This window comes from Stigmatopora argus, chromosome 16, assembly GCF_051989625.1.
Source record: "Stigmatopora argus isolate UIUO_Sarg chromosome 16, RoL_Sarg_1.0, whole genome shotgun sequence".
NCBI classification, from domain to species: Eukaryota; Metazoa; Chordata; class Actinopteri; order Syngnathiformes; family Syngnathidae; genus Stigmatopora; species Stigmatopora argus.
Window position 1 is genome coordinate 2,928,841 of NC_135402.1, and position 22,124 is coordinate 2,950,964.

General features: G+C 42.1%; 1 protein-coding gene across 1 annotated transcript in view; it reads right to left on the bottom strand.

Moving 5' to 3' along the window:
- Positions 1–276: 276 nt before the first annotated feature.
- LOC144091286 (uncharacterized) overlaps positions 277–22,124 on the bottom strand; it is a 38,422-nt gene continuing 16,574 nt past the window's right edge. The window contains exons 11-61 of the mRNA XM_077623504.1: positions 20,340–20,393; positions 19,227–19,271; positions 17,219–17,272; positions 16,554–16,598; positions 15,529–15,582; positions 15,411–15,455; positions 14,824–14,877; positions 14,675–14,728; positions 14,325–14,378; positions 14,197–14,250; positions 14,074–14,127; positions 13,967–14,011; positions 13,146–13,199; positions 13,019–13,063; positions 12,686–12,739; positions 12,552–12,605; positions 11,800–11,853; positions 11,096–11,149; positions 9,257–9,310; positions 9,155–9,199; positions 9,027–9,071; positions 8,891–8,944; positions 8,673–8,726; positions 8,309–8,362; positions 8,167–8,220; positions 8,012–8,065; positions 7,825–7,932; positions 7,485–7,538; positions 6,975–7,082; positions 6,838–6,891; positions 6,159–6,212; positions 6,019–6,075; positions 5,892–5,945; positions 5,780–5,833; positions 5,652–5,705; positions 5,519–5,572; positions 5,340–5,447; positions 4,835–4,942; positions 4,607–4,714; positions 4,475–4,528; positions 4,339–4,401; positions 4,225–4,278; positions 3,808–3,843; positions 3,691–3,708; positions 3,578–3,613; positions 3,475–3,501; positions 3,359–3,409; positions 3,126–3,294; positions 2,954–3,063; positions 1,945–2,166; positions 277–1,874 (exon numbers count right to left, since the gene is read on the bottom strand). Coding sequence (XP_077479630.1) covers positions 1,740–1,874; positions 1,945–2,166; positions 2,954–3,063; positions 3,126–3,294; positions 3,359–3,409; positions 3,475–3,501; positions 3,578–3,613; positions 3,691–3,708; positions 3,808–3,843; positions 4,225–4,278; positions 4,339–4,401; positions 4,475–4,528; positions 4,607–4,714; positions 4,835–4,942; positions 5,340–5,447; positions 5,519–5,572; positions 5,652–5,705; positions 5,780–5,833; positions 5,892–5,945; positions 6,019–6,075; positions 6,159–6,212; positions 6,838–6,891; positions 6,975–7,082; positions 7,485–7,538; positions 7,825–7,932; positions 8,012–8,065; positions 8,167–8,220; positions 8,309–8,362; positions 8,673–8,726; positions 8,891–8,944; positions 9,027–9,071; positions 9,155–9,199; positions 9,257–9,310; positions 11,096–11,149; positions 11,800–11,853; positions 12,552–12,605; positions 12,686–12,739; positions 13,019–13,063; positions 13,146–13,199; positions 13,967–14,011; positions 14,074–14,127; positions 14,197–14,250; positions 14,325–14,378; positions 14,675–14,728; positions 14,824–14,877; positions 15,411–15,455; positions 15,529–15,582; positions 16,554–16,598; positions 17,219–17,272; positions 19,227–19,271; positions 20,340–20,393 — 3,291 coding nt within the window. The 3' untranslated portion in view covers positions 277–1,739. The remainder of the gene's footprint in view (positions 1,875–1,944; positions 2,167–2,953; positions 3,064–3,125; positions 3,295–3,358; positions 3,410–3,474; positions 3,502–3,577; positions 3,614–3,690; positions 3,709–3,807; positions 3,844–4,224; positions 4,279–4,338; positions 4,402–4,474; positions 4,529–4,606; positions 4,715–4,834; positions 4,943–5,339; positions 5,448–5,518; positions 5,573–5,651; positions 5,706–5,779; positions 5,834–5,891; positions 5,946–6,018; positions 6,076–6,158; positions 6,213–6,837; positions 6,892–6,974; positions 7,083–7,484; positions 7,539–7,824; positions 7,933–8,011; positions 8,066–8,166; positions 8,221–8,308; positions 8,363–8,672; positions 8,727–8,890; positions 8,945–9,026; positions 9,072–9,154; positions 9,200–9,256; positions 9,311–11,095; positions 11,150–11,799; positions 11,854–12,551; positions 12,606–12,685; positions 12,740–13,018; positions 13,064–13,145; positions 13,200–13,966; positions 14,012–14,073; positions 14,128–14,196; positions 14,251–14,324; positions 14,379–14,674; positions 14,729–14,823; positions 14,878–15,410; positions 15,456–15,528; positions 15,583–16,553; positions 16,599–17,218; positions 17,273–19,226; positions 19,272–20,339; positions 20,394–22,124) is intronic.

Here is a 22,124-nt window from a genome sequence, read left to right on the forward strand (position 1 = left end):
GTACCGGTAAAAGATTAGAAATTTCGACATTTCGAGGAAGCTGGAAGGCATCATGTTACTAGCAACGAGCTATTGGCCCAAACAAACAACTCTGGGCGGGTCGAAAAACAAAGTGGTTGTCAAAGAAGGAATTTGACGCATTTACATCATTCTGTAATGTTGCACAAATCAGAACGTCTAGTGCACCCAGATCAACTTATTATGTAATGAAAATTGCTATATTTGTTATATTGTCACAGTTTTAACGCAGAAATGCTTCAAGTAACCAGCTACACGTAATTTGAAAGTATTTATTGAACAAATGGAACACCAAGTTGAGAGCAGAAACCAATACATTTTGCAGGGTAAAATCCTTTCACTCCATATTCAAATATTACCAAAATATGCCGGTTGTATTAATAAAAAGACAAACAGAAAAGTATATTTACCCTTTGCTCGATGGTCATGCACAAAAATGTCAGTTTTGACTGACTTTCCTGTTTACAACACAATTACAAAAGCAAAACACAGTTCACACATTTGCATTTTGTTTTTCCTGATACTACAGTACAAGGTGTATTATCATAAAGGAACATTATCATTTTTATATTCTAATAAATTTGTTATCCGGCAAACCAAAATGTACACATATGAAAAAGAAATTAGATATATTTATATATATACTCCAAGACCAGTTGGGCCAACTAACATTTGACAATATCTTTGTACCATTACATATGCAAGTGTATGTATGTGTATATATCGATATAAAATGGTACAAAGATATTCTGCAAAATCTGACAAATGAATTTGCTGCTCCAAAAATTAAATAATATTAAATTAGCAAAGAGAGGGATCCACGATACACAAACAAACATGTTTATTGGGTGACTAACACATACACAGCTGCTTAAAGGGGAACTGTACAAAAAAAATACTGTGTAAAGATTCTTTAAACATTTAATTTGAAAATAATCCAAGCGAGCCTGCACTATGAACCACAGAATACGCGAGCAGAGTGGTGTAATTACGGCAACATGATTAGCACCTTTCGTTCGTTTATTGTTAACTCATTGGCTGCCATTGACGGCGATAGATGTTCAATTCATTTGAATTGTGAGGGCGCTGCATGGAAACAAATGAACTCATAAACTTTTTTTTGTTTTTTTTAAATCTATATTTCAACAAAAGCTCCATATATTTTTCTAAAATATTTTTTTCCGTCTAAAGCTGCAAGATATTCACATCAGTGGTATCTCTAATAAGTCTTTTCTCACACCACTGACTTTTACAATCTCCCTTTTGGAGTGCACACTAATAATAAATACACTTGATTTCTGCCTGAAAAAGAAAAAAAATCCAATAAAAATGAACCCCATGAGTAATATTGGAAGGAGATCAGCACCAAAATGAAATCAAATTCAACCTGCAATATTATTTTCTCCTTTTCTATTGCACTTGAAAATGGGAAAACATGTAGCCAAGAATAAGAATACATATATACATTATATATTTTTTTCCTCGTACGATTTCAGAATGGATTCGGAATGCAAAAACAAATAATAAGTTATTATAATCTTTTCCGACGAATCGGCACACACGACGGCGTCCCTTCAAATTGGAAATGTTCCGTCCAGAGAGGCGGCGCGGGCATTTTTTTCTTTTTCTTTTTTTTTGACTTTTTGTCGAACGGAGGAGCAAGAAGAAGCTATTGAAAGGATATTAGTGCAAGAACTCCGCCTGCAAGAAGTCGGAACGGCTCACTTGAAGCAGACTGGACCCATCTCCAAGTGGTAGCCGCTCTCGGGAAGCCGCAACACGTCGGTCACGGGCAGGAGGGACGGGTCGGCCGAGCGGAACACGAATCGGGTCCGGTGCCAGCGCCCGTCTTTCATCTGCGGGCACGTTGCTCGTTACAATTTTTTCCCCCAATTTTGTGCAGAATTTGAAAGTGTAAAAATATACCCAGCACGAATCCTCTTCCACGTGGGGCTCCAGCGCTCCACTGGCCTCGAACACTTGGCCAGACCAAGCCTTGAAGGCCACGGCGGATTCCCGGGAAGCCGGCAGATGTCGGGAGGCGGTCCAAACGGAGACGTTCAGGCAGTGGATGGTGACGTGCTGGACCGCCTCGGCACTCAGCAGGTGGAGAAAGTTCATCTGGACGCGGCCCACCGTGACGGCCGGCTGCAAAGTGAGCGCAAAAATAGGGACGGCAGTCTTATCCAATCCAGCGCTTCATTTTTTGCACAATAAGTTAATACTTTTTTTCTGTCTTTTTGAACCAAACCGCCTTCATCAACAAACCCGTATTTCAAGAATTTTTTGAGTTCATTTATTTTGGTTAGAGGTTCCACATCACGTTGGTTTTTGGGCATTTTAAGGTTCCTGATTGGCTGCCATTGAAGGCGCTTTTTTGAGGGCAGAATAAATGAATGTGATTGTGGGTAGGAAATGAAGCAAAGTGCACTTGATCAACTAACTCGTAAACAAGATTGTCGGGAAAAAAATGAAAGCATTTACGTCTACTATGAATGAGCTACAAAGTGCCCGTCGGGCCGGATCGGCCACTTCTTGCCCACGTGCCATAGGTTTGACACCTATTTTTTCACCTATTTCTTGTAAACACACCTTTTGGCAATGTCAGTCAAAAATTAAAAACAACAAAACTCCTGAATGTCTAATTAGAAAGGGAAAATGAAATACTATGATTATTTACTATTATATAATATATTTTATATATTTTTTAATGCAAAACCATTGCTACTAAGTAGACAGAGTAAATTAAATATTATTATTATTTACTATGATATATTTGAATGAAAAGCCATTGCTTTTCCAATCATAATATGTGACGTGGTAACTATACAGTCATCCCAATAAAAAAAGAACGTTAAGGTGTTTAAGATTTTGCGAATATTTGACGTTTTCTATCGACGCAATGACAAAGAGATGCAAATGCACTTTTCCGTACCTTGGACACCGTTATCGGTTTGAGACAAGTCTGTCCGCCGCCCGTAAAGTTGCAGGAGACTTGGACAGCATCGGACGTGCAGCCGAGGTTGGGGTCGATCCAGTAAGTGCCTGAAACGGTCACGTTATTATTATTTTTTTTGCTCCTTTGAAATAAGACCTGGCATACGTACCATCTTTTAACTTGTGTTCACAGCTGTGCAGGTCCCTGCAGATGCGGGTGGGATTGTCCCGGGTCCCCAGGGGGTTCTTCAGGCTCTGGATCAGGTTGGTGAGGTAGTGGATGGTCTTGAAGATCTCTGCGCCCTGGTCCAGCATGGGCCGGTCCATCGCTAGCTTATTCTAAACCACGAAAAAACACGCCAGCCTTTCACGCTCTGTTCATCTGGTACGCTAACTCACTCACCTCATTCCTCAACTGGCTGTGTGAATCCATAAACAAAAGACCGTCCTCTTTCTAAAAAGGGAAAACCACAAAAAATGAGCTTCCTTTGCTTATCACTCGTCAGAATAGTTACTTACAAAGGACGGAGGGACGCGAATGAGACCCTGAAAGAAGCAAAAAGAGGGAAAATTAAGCGCAAAATGTCACGTTTTTAGAAATGAACGCCATTGAATAGCTTACCGGTGGTCCGCGCCGTCCACGGGGTCCGGGGGCGCCCTGACAGAGACAAAAAGACATAAACTGATGCTCAATGTGGACATAGAGTAGCAAATGAAAAAGCAAGCGGGACATACTCGAGGTCCTTGTACTCCCTGCGAGGCAGAAACAAGACAAAAAATGTTGGGGGTCATTTTTCTTATTAAAATGATGATGATAATAATACACAATGGTTATAATCGGAGGATAGTTACCATGGCGCCACGGTTGCCTTTTTGTCCTCTGGGGCCCTGGAAACAAGCATGACATCACGTTTTTGCACAATTACAATTGGTCAGATTGAAAATTCTGATTTTTTTTTTTTTTTTTAAATTGTCTTTCGTGTTTAGTTTCCCTGAAAAAAAAAAAAACAATTTCTTGATACCATAACTGTTTTTGATGTTAGCCAAAACTTACGGTATGCTTAGCTAGACTCTAAATTATTATTTTTTCTCTCTTAATGAACACATCAGCCCAATCAAAGAATCCAAACAAATTCGATAGCCTCTTTTCCCAAAGACACGAAACATACGTAGGAATTGTCACTAATGTATGTTGACCGGAAATAAAGTTTTAGGAAAAAACGAATCCAAAACGATCTTTAACTGGTTGCGAATCTGCCTGGTACTTACCGCGTTTCCGCTGGGGCCGATAATTCCCACGGGGCCCACGATGCCACTTCTTCCCTGAACGGAGAGAATGCGTTAATCCAAAAGCGGGGGGACACATTGCGTCCGTCTTCCTACCATTGTGCCTTGAGGCCCTTTTGGCCCCCGTATGCCCTTTGGACCCAAGTCTCCGGGAGGCCCCTTCAAAACAAGCGAGAGACACTCTGTTCACATTTGATGTGGAACCACACAACTGTCTTTCTTTGCGCCGTACCTTTGGCCCGAAAACCCCGAAAACTCCGGGAAAGCCGGCTTCCCCGACGTCGCCCTGGACGACAATTCCATTTTTTAAATTTATGAGTTTCTGCTCGTACCTCATCCATTTTCAACCAGGATGGACACTCACAGTTTGTCCTTTGGGACCGGCGTCTCCCGGCGTCCCCGGAAGTCCCATGCCGCCCCGAAAGCCTCTTTTGCCCGGAGGTCCGCTCTGTCCGCCGAGGCCTCGCTCCCCCTGGACACAAAGGATGACCAAAATTCACCTTTTGGTTCCTTCCCATCATTTTGTCTAACATCCCTCAATGTGCTGGTCAATTGTTGTCCAGCCAATCGAAGAAGTTCTCACGTGTCTTACCTTCGGTCCAAAGGCCCCCTGATCTCCCGGGAGTCCCGTAACACCGGTTTTTCCACGAAATCCAGCTTTCCCAGGAAGGCCCGTCTCGCCGTCGTTTCCCTGTTCACCCTGGACGCAATTTAAATGAGTTAGCGCTAGCGCCCTAAGTTTTTGTGTAAGTGGCTTTTTGGCATGTTAAGGCAAAGTGTTATATTTTTTTATTCTTTATATGGCAAGGGTCTATTTTTGATCATTTAAGAAAATGGATTAGCAATTGTATATACTTAATAGCACCCAGAAAGACATCTTCTGAGCCAACTAAGAGTTTTTGAAGGCCTTTTTGCTGTTCAAGCTTTTCCAATTTGTATTTTTAACAAGCTAAAAATCTTAATGAGCAAAAGTAGGGCTTTTGTTTTGGATTTCTAGCGTCGTTAAGGACAGCCAAAGACTTAAATGATGCCCTTTCAGATAAAAAACAAAAAAGCACAACTGTGCATTAAAGGGTTAATGACGATCCGTCACTGACCGGAACACCTTTGCTTCCGTCCTTTCCCGCCATTCCGTCCATCCCGGCCACGCCTTCCTGTCCCTCCCTGCCCACCACGCCTTTGGGTCCAATAGACCCGGCCGTCCCCTGCGGGGGAGAACGGGGATGATCGTCACTTGGACAAAATCGATCGTAAACAAACGGCGGATGGGACTCACTTCAGTTCCTCGGGCGCCTTTTACGCCCACGTGACCTTTTTTGCCTTTTTGACCCTAAACACAGAAAATAACGTCTTAGAAAAACATGTTTTTTTTTTTAAATCTGTTCCACTGCTCATCCATCCGGTCTTACTTGATCTCCTTTGGCACCTTTGGGTCCTCCAAAGCCTCGCGGCCCCGGGTGGCCCTGCGGGTCACGGGCGACACGTTAAAAGACGGTTTACCATTTGAGGCGGAACGCGTGGCGGGCGACGCACTCACGGGAAGTCCGAGAGCGCCGGCTCGGCCTCGTTCTCCGTCCACGCCCACTTGGCCCTGGCAAAACAAGTCAGCGTGGCGCCTTGGGTGGGAAACGAGCGGTCGGCGTACTTACTTTGTAGCCCGTGTCGCCCGGTTCGCCCCTCTCCCCGCGGTCGCCGGGAGGACCCTGAGAGATCCGTACGCGGGTTAGCGTTCGAAACCCGCCATTCGCCGACTCCTCTGCCCAAGACGCGACTTACCATTAGGCCCTGGGGTCCTGCCGGACCCTCCCTTTTGCTGTCGTCGCCCTGCTCGCCCTGCGTGAACACGAGGCCAACAAAAGCTAAACGCCAAGCGCCGGCGAGGAAAATGAGAGTGGAGTAGTAGAGTGATGGCGTACCTTTACACCTTTTGGTCCTGGACGCCCCATGGAGCCAGAAGGTCCTGTGTGACCCTGTCGTTAAAAAATAAATAAAAAATTGAACTCAGTGGATGCCATTGACAGCAGTAGACGTCCAATCATCCTTCTACTGTGAATTTGTGGACAGCCATTCCAAAGTTTACGCAGAAAACCTTCAGTCCTTTCGGGTATTTAAAAACATTGAAGTACTAGCAATGACTCTAGATTAGCATAGAAACATGTAGAAAAAAAAATCATATAAGATTTATCATGATTGTATGTAAAAAAAAAGCTAAATTGATGAACATAAAATGGCTAAAAGGAGAAATGGTTATGGCTCCTTGTACTAAAACAAAACAAAAAAATCATAATCATTGTATGCCATTGACAGCAATACAAAAATTGTGCCCGTGAATGCTCTTCTTTCTCGACGTCCAATCCAATCCAACATTTATTGACGGACATGTGGCAAAGGCAGCCAATGAGGTCAATGATTCAACTTTAAAAAAGCCCTTTGTGCATGAAAGGATTAAAGGCAAATGAAATACTTGTTAAGTCATTGATTGCCATTGCCAGTGGTCGGACTCCAATCCAAAAAATGATGAACTCATTTCAATTGACTGGACACCACGCGATTGGACACCCGACACAGAGTCAGAGCTTCAGATTTTTGCCGTACCTCGTATCCTGGAAGTCCAGTTTCTCCCTGTTGACCCATTCGCCCCGGAGCTCCCTTTGAAAAACACGACAGTCCGTAGACAAGTTAACAAAAGTATTTTTTTTTGGGCTTTAATTTGCCAGGGACGGGGACAATACCACGTGTCCGATGGTTCCTCTGGAGCCCTTGGGCCCCACGCTGCCCCGTGGCCCCGTCTTGCCGGCGCTCCCGCTTTCTCCCAGGTGGCCTTGCTGGCCTTTGGCGCCCTGAAATACACAGCGACCATTAGAGGTCCACTCATTTACACGGATAATCATTTTCTTTATAAATCATTTTAGCCAATAGAGAATAGTTTTTAACAGTGTGTTAATTATGCAAGGCAATTGCATGATTAACACTCAGTCAAATTTTGCTTCTGATGCTTGCTATTGAAATACTGGCCAACAGGTGGTGCATTAATCGTCTTATGATATTGTATGATCTTGAAAAATATTGTCCATAAATCAATCAGCGTATCGGTCAATCTTAAGAAAGATCGTCGCTTAAACATGACTGACGTTGTATTATGTTGTCTATGGCGTAGCTATGATCTTGGAAAAAAAGTCCATATATATTGGACTGATATATTAGTCCAAATTTAGTGGGGAGGGGAGTGTCAGACAACTAACCTTTGGTCCGAGTTTGCCTTTTTCTCCAATGTTACCGCATTTCCCTTCCTGGCCCTGAAAAAAATAAGTGCTGTGTTAGTTTGTAAAAGAAGAAAAGCTACATTGAGTCATTAACATTTTTTTCTTTAAATGGAAAAAGGAATAAAAATAATAATAAATACAATGAAAACGAAATAAAAGATAACATTTACATAGCCTTTTTAATTCTAAAATAAAACACAAATTCAAAATGAATTCATGTATGCAATAAACACAATAGACATCCAAACCCTTGGGGCTAGCGGCCATCATTCTTTGGACGTCTATTCCCGTCAATGGCAGAGTAACGAGCGACTCTTACTCTCACGCCGGGGATTCCGGGACTTCCGGGCTGGCCCTCCTTTCCTGCCAATCCGCTTTGGCCCTTTTCACCGGCGTCCCCTTCCTGGCCCACGTCACCCTTTTCACCCTGCCGTCCACACATGGGTTATCACGGATGAACCCACGGCAAAATGTAATAAACGCATCCGGTTGGGCGTGGCGCTCACCTTAACTCCGTCCGGACCGGCAGGACCGGCTTCGGCCTCCAAACCTGGCTCCCCCTGCTCGGGCAAGACCACAAGTGGATTTGGATTGGCTCATTTTCTGAAAGCGCTTATCCTCACAAGGGTTAAGACGCAAAGGTTGAAATCCTTTTTCCTACCCTGGGTCCGATGAGTCCCTGCTCTCCGATGTTGCCGTCTGCTCCGAAGGCTCCCTGTCACATAAGAACGAGCATTTTTTTTATTTTTTATGTTTGCTTTGCTTCTAAAACTTGGAAGAATACAGAAAAAAAGGAAGAGTACCTTGTCACCTGGCTCTCCCGGCGGTCCCGGTTCTCCCAAACTGCCAGGAGGACCCTGAAGGACAAAAAAAGGAATGGGTGGGGATTTTTATACACACAGTGCAAACCGGTTTTTTAAAAAGAAATAACAAAATTCGTTTTTTTTAAATGAATAAATTTAAAATAAATAAATAATCCATTTTAACTTAAAATTTTGTTCACTTAGCCCCTTTTTTAAATGTACAAAAAAAACTCATGCGATGCCATTGACGACACTAGATTTCTAATCCAGAATAATCTCTATTGGATTTAAAAATGTTTCCATAATCTCTCAATTCTCAGCATTTAACAGGAAATATTTTTACATTAAAAATGCAGTGTCTTACCTTTGGACCAATTTCTCCCAACAGTCCCAGAGTTCCTGGCGGCCCGGACGGCCCCTGCGGACACAAGTATAATATATTATCATAATATTATTCCCAGATTACACTATGTATTGTGCTACAGTTTTTATAAACTGTGCAAAAATCAAAGATTTGATTTGTCTGAAGTCAAATCCGACTAAAGCAGCGAGCTCGTAGCGACACATAGGAGAGGAAGCTACCTGCTCGCCCGGGATTCCCTTGTCGCCCGGTGACCCCGAAGGCCCCTGGACCCCCTTGGGGGCAAAAGAGCAAAGAGCAAAATTGTCAAAAGGGGATGCTTTTGGGTCCACGCTCTCCAGTGTGCCGAAAACTCACGGGAAAACCTTTGGGCCCGCTTTCGCCCGACTCCCCGATTTTCCCCTGGAGGGTGACGGAGCCAAAGAAGATAGGGATTTAGACACGGACAAAAAAAAATTAGTACATGCAAATCGATTGATTCTCACCTGGGATCCAGGGAAGCCAATTTTCCCAGGAGGACCATCTGGACCCTGCATTCAAAAGGTGATTTAGGGCACTTTCCCAACGACTAATTGGGCCGTCTTTACCTTCTTGCCCTCTGACCCCGCCTCTCCCGTTGGACCGTCGGGCCCCATGGCACCCTGAAAAAAAACACTACAAAGTGACCTTTGACCTCCCCAATTTCAAATAGACCAGACTTCATTGTTGTGGTAGCTATTAAAAAAAGAATATTGATATCAGGGGTGTCCAAATGATAGAAAATGGCCCGCACAAGAAGCTATAATTGAGGCTACATTTTGAAGCACTTTTCAGTTTCAACAATAGATGGAAGCACTTACTTAAACACGGCCTTGCAGGGGTCAAAGTGTCATGTGGAAATCAATGCAGTATAAATATGGAAATTAACCCTAGGCTACAATCTTACATATTTACATACATATATGTTCATTAACATGAATATGAATGTTCATTAATATGTGCCATCCCTTATTAAATAAATCAAACTCAAACTTCCGAGTATTTTGTTTGACATAAGTATTAAAAAAAACAATGTGATGATTTGAACTACCTTGGTTGTGATTTTTACGTCGCACTATATATATGATTTTTTTAAAAATTTGTTTCATTTATAAGACGCACCGGATTATAAAGCGCAGTAGTAGTAAGTGATTTTGTTATACATTCACTAGATTGAGCTGTAGTAGTAGTGGTTAGGAGTTGTGTTTTAGAAGGAATTTCCTGCAATGATGAACCAATATCGATCCGTATATAAGGCGGACTGAGTAATTTCAAGTCTTTTAGTTTCGCCCTATAATGCGGAAAATACGCTACTAGGGTAGTTAGTCTTCCTTTCCAGGCTAACTTGGAAAGCTAACTCTTGAAACGGAAGAAGCTTCGGAAATTCTGCAGCCTGGAGCATATTTTGGATGGCCTCCAATGCATTGTGGATGACAAATGTTGAGGTCTTGTCTAGGTGTCTTGTTCTACATGCTCTGCGGTTACAATTCCCACATGACTGCAGAATTTGGGTCCCCCCCCTGAGCCGCCGCCCCCCGGCACACCCCGACAACTTTTGTACAGTAGCTCGCATGTGCGCGCTGTTTGGGCGCGTGCCGAGCGTCTGATTTACGCCGAGTAGCTTTTGGCACGCCACGCGCTCGTGTCAGTTAATATCATCTGGAGCCCGTCTGGAGACGTTAAGTAACGTGTTGGCGCGGCTACAAATAAAATAAGAAAAAAAATAAGAAAAAGTCTTTTGACCGACATCAGCTGTCGCGGATGTTGATAAACGTGCAATGCTTGGAACCCTTTCATCCAGGAAAAATTGGTTTTTTTCTCTTTCAAATTAGTTTATTAGATTAATTTGGGATGTGCGTGGCAAATTTGGGAGCCAATCACGGCCCGCGGGGACAATGTTGTGCCGCCCACATTTCAGGTCCTAATTAGCATTAGCTTGTATGTACTTTGCTATGGGCAAATAAAGAAATAATTTGAAATTAAATCAATGAATTGAAGGATCCAAAGAATTGTTTTTAAAAAAATTAGGATTAACAAATTAAATTTAAAAATTATTATACGAATGGAATAGTAAGTATAATACTATTTAATAACAGAAATTAAAAAGTAAAATAAAAAGTATCACAAATTAAAAAGTAAAATAAAAAGTATCTCAAATTTAAAAGTATCACAAATTAAAAAGTAAATAAAAGTATCACAAATTAAAAAGTATAAAAATTCTTTAGAAAAATTAAACCAATCCATTTAATGGCAAAAAAATGGAATAAATATATAGTGGTTAGATGCAAGCTCCTTTTGCGCCCAATAAAAACGGGGCCGCAGACAATAGTTTGGACACCCCTCGGCTAAATGTAGCTACTGTCAACGGGTTCATCGAGAAAACTTTGAAGTCGAGGAGTTTCACGTACCCGCAAGCCTTTGGTTCCTCTGGTTCCTGCAGGCCCCAACGCCCCAGGAGGTCCCTGAGACACAAAAGAATAAAAAAATGTGACTAAGACGGCGTCACGGAGGACAGAAACCCCCACCTGCCCCCCGTCCCTCTTCCTGCCATTTGCGTTGACCCCGAGGCATGAAAGCGCGGCCTCTGGGTTTGTTGTGAGATGTGTCACTATCGCCGATTAAAACGCCGCGCACCGCTGTGTGTTTACGTTTGCTTGGGCGACAGTCGCGGGCGGGCCAGCTCCCGGTCGGCCCCCCCCCCGGCCGAGGTCACGGCGACGAGGGCAGGGGGGTCGCGGGGAGCCTTCTAATTAGTTCTCCGTGTTTGGATTTGAAGTGACGGGAGGTCAAGGCGGGGTCGGCGCTTTGGCGGCAGACCCTCGGTAAAGATGTTTGGGGACGGGAGCAATCAAAACAATCACTTCAGAGGGATTAGCGGGCCTCTGGTTCCGATTGGAGGAGGAGATTCAACCAAAAACCTTCTGAGCAAAAGACTAAGAGTAAAATATCTTTTTGAATTTATTCAGGTAGAGTGAACAGCGATTCAAGACTTTTGACTCCATTGAAAAATAAATCACGAAGTGAAGTTTTTCAAAGCATAATATTGTTGGCAAACTTAAAAAAAAAATAAACGATATTGACTGACTCATTCTTTAAAAAAATGGTGACTTACTGGTCTTCCTATTGGTCCTGTGGGCCCAGTCTCTCCTGGTGTTCCTGGGTGACCCTAAAAAAAAAAAAAAAAAAAGAGTGTTAGCCTTCCAATCACTTTTCCTGATTAAATGTTCCATCAGTGTTGATTCATGTTCTTTTTTTGTCTTCTACCAGCTCCCAGAAATAACAGAAACGCGTATAACTGCTCAATAAAGACGGATTATAACTCGACAAACCACCCCTCGCGTTCCCAATCAAATCTGGTTCGGAACGGATTTAATCCTGTCTGAATATTCCCTTTTTACACCAGTCAGGATTTTAACCTGAATAAACGCCAATCCATGTAAACGTAGCCACCGTTTGGGACGCGGCTTGCCAATAACGCAACTAAGCGTGTTTGTATATTTACTGAACGCGTGGCTTATAGTATTATAGTATTGTTATTGTATTTTTTGTCTCCTAAATGTGATGTTGCCGTTTAGTCAGGGTGGAATTTATGGTAATTAGCCTTTTCCAACACCTACTTCCTGCTCCTAGAAGTAGCATCCACGAGGGAAAGTCATTGGAAGTGATCAGTCACGCATGCTTGAGAGTTTTCCGGCAAGCAAATCTGAGAGATTTTGAGAAGACACGCTCCAATGTCTTCCTCATCAACAAACATCGAGGTACAAAATTCCCATGGGAATAGCCCACGCATTGGAAATGAGAAGTCCCTAAAAGGCCAACCCTTCTCCCACATTAAAACGTCTCCTCCCCATCCTTGAAACTCACATCTGAGCCTTTTTCTCCAGGTGGTCCGGGAAGACCCATCGTCCCTCGGTCTCCCTAAAAATAAAATAAAAAAAGAGCTCAGAGTTCAAATAAACTACCTTGGTGATGAGAGATTATTTTTTTTTTTTTTTAACCTTCTCTCCTGCCATTCCCACTTCGCCCACCGGTCCGATGAAACCAACTAAGCCCTGAAACAAACACAGGTAAAATTATTATGTATACGTAGGGAACACTTTAACTCTCTGGTGTCCGATCCGTTGTTGCTGGAAGTTCAAATGGATTGGACATCTATTATTGGCACTGAAACATGATTCACCGGGACTCTATTTTCTCTTTGCAGAGGATAAAGAAAATATGTCAAAGTGTTGTCATTGCCTGTTGTGCAACAAATTGTGTTTAAAGTGGCACTCGCATGATTAATCGACGACCTGCTACTGGAAAATCAAGAATGAATCCGAGTTTCTTACCCTTTCTCCCATGGCGCCGACCTTTCCCGTGATGCCCGTTTCTCCCTGCGTAAAGTGACAACCCCCCGTTAAACACGTGTGAAGCTTTGTTGAAAACCTGTGGCTTAAAAAAAAAAAGAAAACATACTTTCACTCCTTCAGGCCCGAACTTCCCAGGGAATCCTTTTCTGCCCAGTCGACCCTAAACGGGGCACAAGGTTATCCTTGATTAGAAATAAACAGCAAAATCACCAACGTTGACAGCTCACGCCAAGTCGGCGGCAGATGTAACGCGCGGCCAGCCGGCCGCCTGGCGCTTGGCACCACGCCACCGTGTTTGGGCCAAATGTCATGTTGCCCTCGTGCTGTTAATAGCTTTTCTTTTCAACAGCTACTCTGAATGAAAATGACTCAGGGATTCCAGGTTTGGACGCCCGGACGGTGACTAGCTCTCCTGTCATCAAACATTTCATTTTATGGTGCAAAGAAATGGTGAAAGAAACATTTTTACAAATTTGGGGACTCAAATCTGGAGGGTTTTTTAAAATCCATTTTGTAGTGAATCCATTCAAAACAGTGCATTTTTCATCCATTCTGGTTGTGACATCACAACCAGAATGGATGATCTTGTTTATTTTTCTCGTGCTGCTAAATGGAAACAGTGGAATAGCACACCTATGCTAGTAGAAATCTTCAGCTTATTCTGAGTTTGACATCGTCATTTGTTTGGAGAGGTTTTTAGTGGGCGGAGCCAAGGCAGCCACCCCCCCAAAAAAACTACAATCTAATTATTAAGCCATTTGTGTCAATGTTTTGATCATTTGTGATCAAAATATGTCCTGCTACCATTTTAATTCACCGGCTATAGCATTTCATAGCACATTTGTATTGATTTATTTTAATATAATGCCGTCGCGGATCGTTCCATTCGAGTCCTTTGTGATAAATAGCAAAATAATCGTTACTCACCTCAAATCCCGTAGGTCCCGGGGGTCCGATCGGGCCTTCATCTCCCTAAAAAAAAGACAATTTTGGTTCTTGTTCTGCCAATCCTGAATGGAAAACTTGTTGCTCACCTCCAAGCCAGACATGCCCTGCGGCCCAGGTAAACCTCTGGTGCCCAATTTTCCCTTTGTGCAGAAAAAACAAACACTGTGACCTTTCCCAGTCCGCCATTGACGCAAGATGATGGTTCATACCTTTGGTCCTTCCAGTCCATTCTCTCCAGGTGGTCCCATGTCGCCGGGAAAACCCTACGAGGGTCCATTGGTATGAGACCGAATTCTGCCGGACTGGATTTTGGCACGCGTCGTCGGTAAACACAAACCTCGAGGCCCAACGGTCCTGGTGCGCCATCGGGGCCTTTGTCTCCCGGACTACCCTGGCAAAAGGAGGAGACCCATTGGTTCCCAACAATAGAACCGAGCTTTGATGTGTATTATGGTTGGGATGTCCTGATCGCAAATTTTTGCATGCGGGTTCGAGTCCCAGTCATTTGATTTTTGAGGATCTACTAAGTCTAAATGTCTTTTTTCCGATTTGAACAAAAACATTGATTTTTTCTTTGTTTTTTAGCAAAGTGGTTGTTCAACACAGTTCTAAAAATGATTTCTAATGATTACCAAGTCATCCACGGTTAACCTGTGAAAGTTTGGGATCTTAAATACATCAACTAACCTGTGGACCTGGTTTCCCTTGGAGGCCAGGTGGTCCTGAAGCACCCTGGATGCCCTGTGATACAACCCCCACAAAAAAAGCACGTTAAAACAACCGGGGAATGAAAGAGTTTTTTGTTTGTGAGCGGCTGAATAATTGTAAGAACTCGCCTTGTCTCCTTTGAACCCGATCTCTCCTTGCTCACCAGGAAGCCCGATATCACCCTGATCAGATCGAGACAAACACCCAGAAATATGACCTTCTGGCCCAAAATGACAGGACGAACATTCGGCACGTCATGGGAACCTCATCTCATCATTTGGGAGTGGGCGGGGCCAAGACAGCCAATGAGCAATATTCATTAGCATCTACTTCATTATCAAGCCATTTGGCCCCTCCCACTTAAATGGATTAGGGCCAATGAATGGCCCTGCCATTGAATGTCAACCTTCCTAGTTCAAACGGATTTGACGTCTGTGACCGAGTTGAATGCTCCAATAATATCAAACGAGACTGACAATTATTTCTTGCATCAAAATGGCGATTTAACAGTTTTACGTGAATTTTCCGTTTCTCTTCGCTTTGGCACGGGTGTCAATGTGGTATTTACGTATAATTTCCTCGCCTCATCGTATTAATTACACAACCGCATTGAAAGACGCTGACGTCCTGGCGTACTTTTGTTTGCGTCACGAAACAAAATAGATTTGAGAGAAAGCATGCTCAAGACATGCAATAACAGGAATATTCAGATCACCTTATCACCTTTCAGTCCTGCTTCTCCGGGATTTCCAGATACACCCTGGAAGAAACACCAAACAGGTTTGTCTTTTTTTTTCTTTTCTTTTTTGGGAGGTAAATATTACGACGATTACCTTCAGTCCGTTGGGTCCGGGAAGGCCCATCTCGCCAACAGGTCCCATGTCACCCTATCAAAAACACATCATTCCCATTATTAAGTGATATTAAATCGTACAAATGCAACATATTTACACCCATAGGGCAGATTTAAAAGTCTAAAAATTTCCCCCAAAGTGGACGGGGCGCCCAATTAGTCGGTGCGCCTTTTGTATGCAGTAAATTCAAGATTGTGTAGATGTCGCTGTATGACGCTGATAGCTTGACCGTCTGGGTACATTGCTTGCTGACGTGCTATATTCATATAGTGAAAAGGGGAATGCACCTGTGCATATTAGCAATATTAGCAATCGACGTTTTCGTCTGCTATCAGTGACCGAGACGATCCGGATTAGAGCCAAAATGGGTAAAACAAAATCGGTTTTACAAAAAAAAAACATACTTAAAAAAAAGATGGCGTGCACAATTTGAAGTGATCAAAAAAACGTATCAAATACGGGAAAAACGCTGACAGTTATGAAAACAGACAAAACATACTTAATAGTCGTAATATCCGGGAAACGTGAGACAGATGAATTTTTTTTCCTGGGGCAAATTCTGAATTATTTTTAACCCAGGTTCGTTCGACCTTTCAATTCATTTTTATGGCAGCCAATGAGTTAAAGCAAATGTTGTTTTGCATATATTTAAATACGCAGGCTGGGCCCGGCCGGGCGCACCGATGTCGGCGTGGACGAAAAAAAAAAAATCCTGGAAACAGAGCTATAATCACGCCACTCCAATTACAGGCCTGCCCGGAATAAACCGGGAGGAGCGACCGCTCGCGACAAGAGACCATCACGCTGGTGTATTATGTGGCTACTGTTGTGTATGTCTGTGTATGTGTGTATGTGTATGTGTGTGTGTGTGTGTGTGTATGTGTGTGTGTGTTTGTGTGAAGGCGGCTTTATGAATGCTTGTAAGACTCTGGAAGTAAAAGTCTATTTAAGCATTTCCTGTTTCGTTTAAACGCAGGCGTTTACGGTGCACAAAAACGACTCACAATTAGTCCGAGAACTCCGTTTGGACCGGGGGCGCCCAGCTGGCCCTGAAAATACAAGAAGGAGCAAGTGAGTGGAAACGTGAAGGAGCCTTTTTCAAATGTTTTTTTTTCAACACAAACATGCTCAGAATAGTGGCTCAGTGTTGAGGGACACTTATGAGAGGTGGCTGTGTATTTGCCAGAGGAACCAGCTTTGCCAGATCCCAAAACTCAACTGATTTCAACGACCTGTTGATACCTTTTTATTAGAATTTACCGCTACTGTCATAATTTAAGTTTTTAATAAGAGCACGTGATCAGGAAAGTGACTCGCATCACACGGCCAATGCATTTGAATCTGGAAAGCCTCCCAGTTCAAATCCATTAAGACCATCACGATCACGCATTCCCAGTTCTTAACTCTACTCGGATCAAAAACATTATTTATTTATTTTTAAAAATGATGTACTGCCATTCCCCCAAAATGAGTAAAAATCCAATTAAAAATAAATAGAGTTTTGTGACAAAAGCCTATCTTTAGATTAGCAGTTAGCAAAGTTAGCATGCGAAAAACATACACACATTTGTTAACATTGTTACTTTGGCTCTAAAGATTATGTAAGCACTTATGGAAAAAAAAAAAAGCTAAACAGGAATGTTTAATGTAGTTTTTGCGGGTGACCTACTGGTTCTCCGTCTGCTCCGGGTGGTCCCCGTTCACCAAAATCCCCCGGAAAGCCCTAAACCACACACACACAGATGATGGATGCACACAAACAGCAGGACTCCGACTCCATATTCTGCGAGAGTAGATCATTTTTTTAAAGCGACGGAAACACAAAGTGAGCAGTTAATAACATTTAAAATCAAGAATATGTGCTGTCGTAGTTAGTAAAAGAGGGAATTGGATTTTGAAAACAAGCACCCGTCTCTCTCAGTTGAAATGGCTTGGACTGCTATTGCCGTCAATGGCAACCAACGTTAATGCGACAATTCAATGTCAAAAAGGGGCCGCAAAATATTTTCACGTGGGCCACAATTGGACCCCGAGCCATATGTTTGAAGGCCGTCCTATAAAAATGGAATAAAATCATTTAAGAAAAAAAAATCATAATTCATGCATGAAAGCGTCACTGGCTGCCATTGACGTGAACTGCTGACCAATCCATCGATAGAGTGGGAGGAGCTACAGGCACAATAAATGAAAGTATTGTCAAAAGTATTAAAAAAACAAGAGAAATACACATTTGTCATTGAAGGAAAGTTGGCCTTCGGTCGCACAAACAAGCATCAAATACCCAAACGGCGACCCCATTGAGGTGAACTTGGGGGGGGTGCTGGAGCGTACTCCACCAACAATGGTAGCCAATTGGAAAATTGTGAATGACGACTTGTAATTTTTAGGTCTAAACTATGAGTTGTCAAGAACTCCTCAGCGCTAATGGCCACGGTACCGACCAAAAATCCGTGGCGGACGTGGATGACACATGGAGTTCACCCACGCACACACAAAACAAAATGAGTCATGTCAGTGTCACCGCCGCTGTAAGAAAAAAGAAGACAAATGCGAGGCGGAAAAAAAGCCAGCGTTCCAAGAAGGGAGCTTGAAAGCATTGAAGATGCTCCAGTGGGGATTAAGTGCATCGCTGCTTTTACATCAAGTCAGCAGACAAGCTCATAAAAAAAAAAGTGGGTCAGAGATTGATTCCCATGTAGTGGAAGTTTCTCGCCGTACAAGAGAAGAACGCCATTTGGATGTTTTGGAAAAATGCAACTATTTTCATATTTCTGCAAAGAGTTGAAATGAGGAACCCACTGGAGGTCATCTTAAGTAGATGCTAACCACTAGGCCACTGTGATGCCTCTTAAAATAGTACTGAAAAATTGAATTAGCATTTTTTTAGCTTGGAAAAAACAGGAATTATGGGCGGAGTCCCTTTAAATATTACGATTACCTTTTTAAAAGATGCTAAAATGTATTTACGGGCGATACTAGTGACAAATAGGGGTTGCAAAATATTGTCCCGTGGGCCACAATTGGACGTTTGAAGCCCGTCCTATAGACAGGTAATGAAATCATTTAAGAAAAAATATCATAATTGGTGCATTATGAGGTTTACGGCTAACCCGGGTAATAAAAGAGTCAATAAAAGGACTTTTATACGAGCCGATTAGTTGCCTATCAAAACGATCGATTGTGGCAACCCTATTTGAAGTTTTTCATGAATAAAAAACGACATCCCTCAAGCAAGACCCCCCATTTTTGCACTCCAGACGCAGCCAATTTCAGCCCGAGCCAAATAAAAATGGGACCCGGCGGCAACGGTGAGTGAAGGAGGAAGCTGGCGAGTGGATCCGTTTTGCCCCATAAACCCTCCTTTTAAGCGAAAACATCTGGCGGCGTTTGTTTAAGGGTTCGAAACCTTTGGAAAGCCGCTGTCAAAGTGATCTATCTGAGCGACGTACACGCGAGGCCAGAGACGCCCCGGAGCCCCCGCGCTGCTAAACAAAAGACTTTTTCTTGGCGCGGCTGCCGGGACTCGACAACGGTTAACCTCGCGGATCGAAACGATAACGTGACGCGCCAACGTAAAGCATTCCGGGCGGCACGTGACCGTCGGCCAACTTGTCCAACCAACACACATTTGTTCACATGGCACATTGTTTGTAAAGTATGTTGAGAAAAAACTTTACCGGCCTACCCATCTTGCCCCTCTTGCCTGGTTCACCTGGAATACCCTGAAAAAAAGGGAGAAAAATGGACGGTGGGTGATTTTTAGCTTTTAGCTTTAGTTTGAAAAAACAAAAACAAAGAAAGGTATCGGTGGACAGGATTTAACCTTATGTTGACTACGTATTTATTTATTTCTTACTTATTTATCTATTTGTTATTGTTATTATTTATTGATTATTTATTTGTCTGTTTGTAGTCATTTGTGCATTTGGTGGTGAAGCTTTAAATGTCATTATATTTGTACAATGACAAGAAAAGCATTCAATTCAATTCAACATTGCGCCAAAATTGTTTATAAGGTAGCTTCGTGTTTGAAATTTTTGGAAAAATCTGTATTTAAAGACTTTTTCTCTTTAGAGGAAAGTGTAACATCAAACAGTAATAATCAGCTGACATATTTATCATTTTTCTACATTCTAAAGTGATCAATTTATGTATGATTTCAGATAGCTGCTATCAAAAACAAGTACTAAAACAGTACTATAATAAATGTAGAAAGTGTTAAACTATTGTAAAGAAATCAACAGGCTCAGTTTGACCTAAGGAAGGGGGTTCCCATACATGTCAATTTATATGGTTTTCCCGTATTTTATACGTTTTTTGATCATTTCAAATTGCGTACGCTGTATAACAACTTTTGTACGGGATTTTTTTAAGTATGTTTTTTGTAAAAGCGATCTGGTTTTACCCATTTGGGCTCTAATCCGGATCGTTTCGGTCACTGATAACAGACGAAAACGTCATTGTCGACTGCTAATATTGTCATGCTTTAGAACATGATATTCCCCTTTTCACTATATAAGTATATAGCGTGTCAGCAAGCAATGTATCCCAATGTACATCTACAGAATCTTGAATTTAGTGCATACCGATTGGGCACCCCGTTCACCTTGGAGAAAATTTGAGACTTTTTAGTGCGCCCTAGGTGAGTAAATACGTGCTGCGTTGCATTCGTACGTTTTTTTAACTGGTTAATAAGGGGAATTGTAATCATTAATAAGGTTGACAGGTATGGGTTCCCTTTGTGTATTTGATTTTTTGAGTTTAGACTGGAGAAAATGGCGAGAACTCACTCTTTCTCCATCAGGTCCAGGGAGACCAAAAAGCCCGGGGATTCCGATGAAACCCTGCAGGGGAAGAGAGAGGAGAGCGAGATATAGAGAGAGAGAGGGGTGAAAGGGGGGAGGGTGCTTTGAGTTATTCCAAGACGATTAAGGCCACGGGAACTTTGATTTGAGCGGCTCCGTCGGGGAAGGACTCCGTGAAGAACCAAGCCATGAGGCAAGTGTATATGCCCATGGACTGCATGGTGCTGGCTTCCACGATGTAGTCCAAGGGCACATACCCTCACGTCAGGGATCTCTGAAGATGGCCGGCCCTGGGAGGGAGGTGGCGCTGTGCGGGGGAAGGGGGGGACAGAGACACAAAGACCACAAGGCAAACGGCCCATCCGCCATTGGTTGTTGCCAAAAAAGATGTAAAAACCCCATATTCTTAGAGGATAATGAGTACCTGATCTTTGGTCTTTAAATTGTTCAAACAACGCCATACGAATGGTGTTAGCATTAGCACGATGTTAGCCGACGGTTATTTCCTTTTTAGTGTTCTGTTTGAAAGAGCTTTTGACATTTTTTTTCCTGAAAAGTTATGTTCACATGCAAATGTATTCATTATATTCATTTTTTGTTCATTTGCATATTTCCAGCTCAGAACCAAACTATAAACAACCCCTGAAATAATAAGTGATAAATCGCCTGTCAAAATAATAGTGGGCGGCAACCCGAGTAGATAAAATAGGTGAGTTAAAAAGGAATAGATAAAAAAAAGAACGAGAGAGGAGTACAGTGGCTCTTTTAGACAGCCAGGAAATTCTAGCCGGTGGGGGCGGAGCCACCGAGCGGAGCCGATAAAGATATTTTAGACGAACATTGAAATTGCGTGTTTTTCTTCCTCGTTGGATTGGCCGAGCGCCGCTATTCACAACGGCAGAGAAGGCCCAAAAAATAGCAGCGTTAGCGACGTTTGACAGGGCTATTAATAGTTCCACGCCGGGCGCTTTTGTTTGCAGAGATGCATTACATAACCTCTTTGCCCTGTGTTTGGAAAGCTATGCTAGCTGCCAATTTCTTATTACAACTTTTGGGGGGGGCTATATTTAACCTCTGTAACAGGGGTGTCATTTGCTTTAGAACCCATTATGTCTATCAGTGTTTCTTGTCATGTTTATAAAACTAAATTATTTTATTTCATTATTTGTTTTTATTTCTTTTTTTCCTCCTATTCATGATATTTAACTCATTGCATGCCACTGACGGTTAAAACTAAATCTTAGTTGATTATTCAGAGCCATGTTTTTTTAAGAAAAAACAAAAATGATGATTTTCTAATAATAAAAACAGAAAGGGGAAAACCAATATAATAATCTTAAAATAGTTAATTTTTTTATTTAATTTTTAGCTTTGAAAAAGGAGAAAATACCACAAAAAGGTACTAATGTTTTATTTATAAGTTTATTTTTTGGTCACAAGAAACATGACATCAATTTGCTATTTTAATTTATAATTTTTATTGAGGTCAAAAAATGAAAAATCTATGATTTCCATTATTATTATACAATATATCTGAATTTATTTATTTTAAGTATGTGGCAATATGGATAGTTTATTTTTACTAATATTTTTTCTGTCAAAAGGAACATGACATCAATTTGCTATTTTAATTCATAATTTTTATTGATTTACAATTTTATAGATAAGGCCAAAAAAAGAAAACTCCATGATTGCCATTTACATTATACAATATATCTCTATTTATTTATTTATTATTTAAGTATATTGCAATGGCCCACAAGCCTGGAG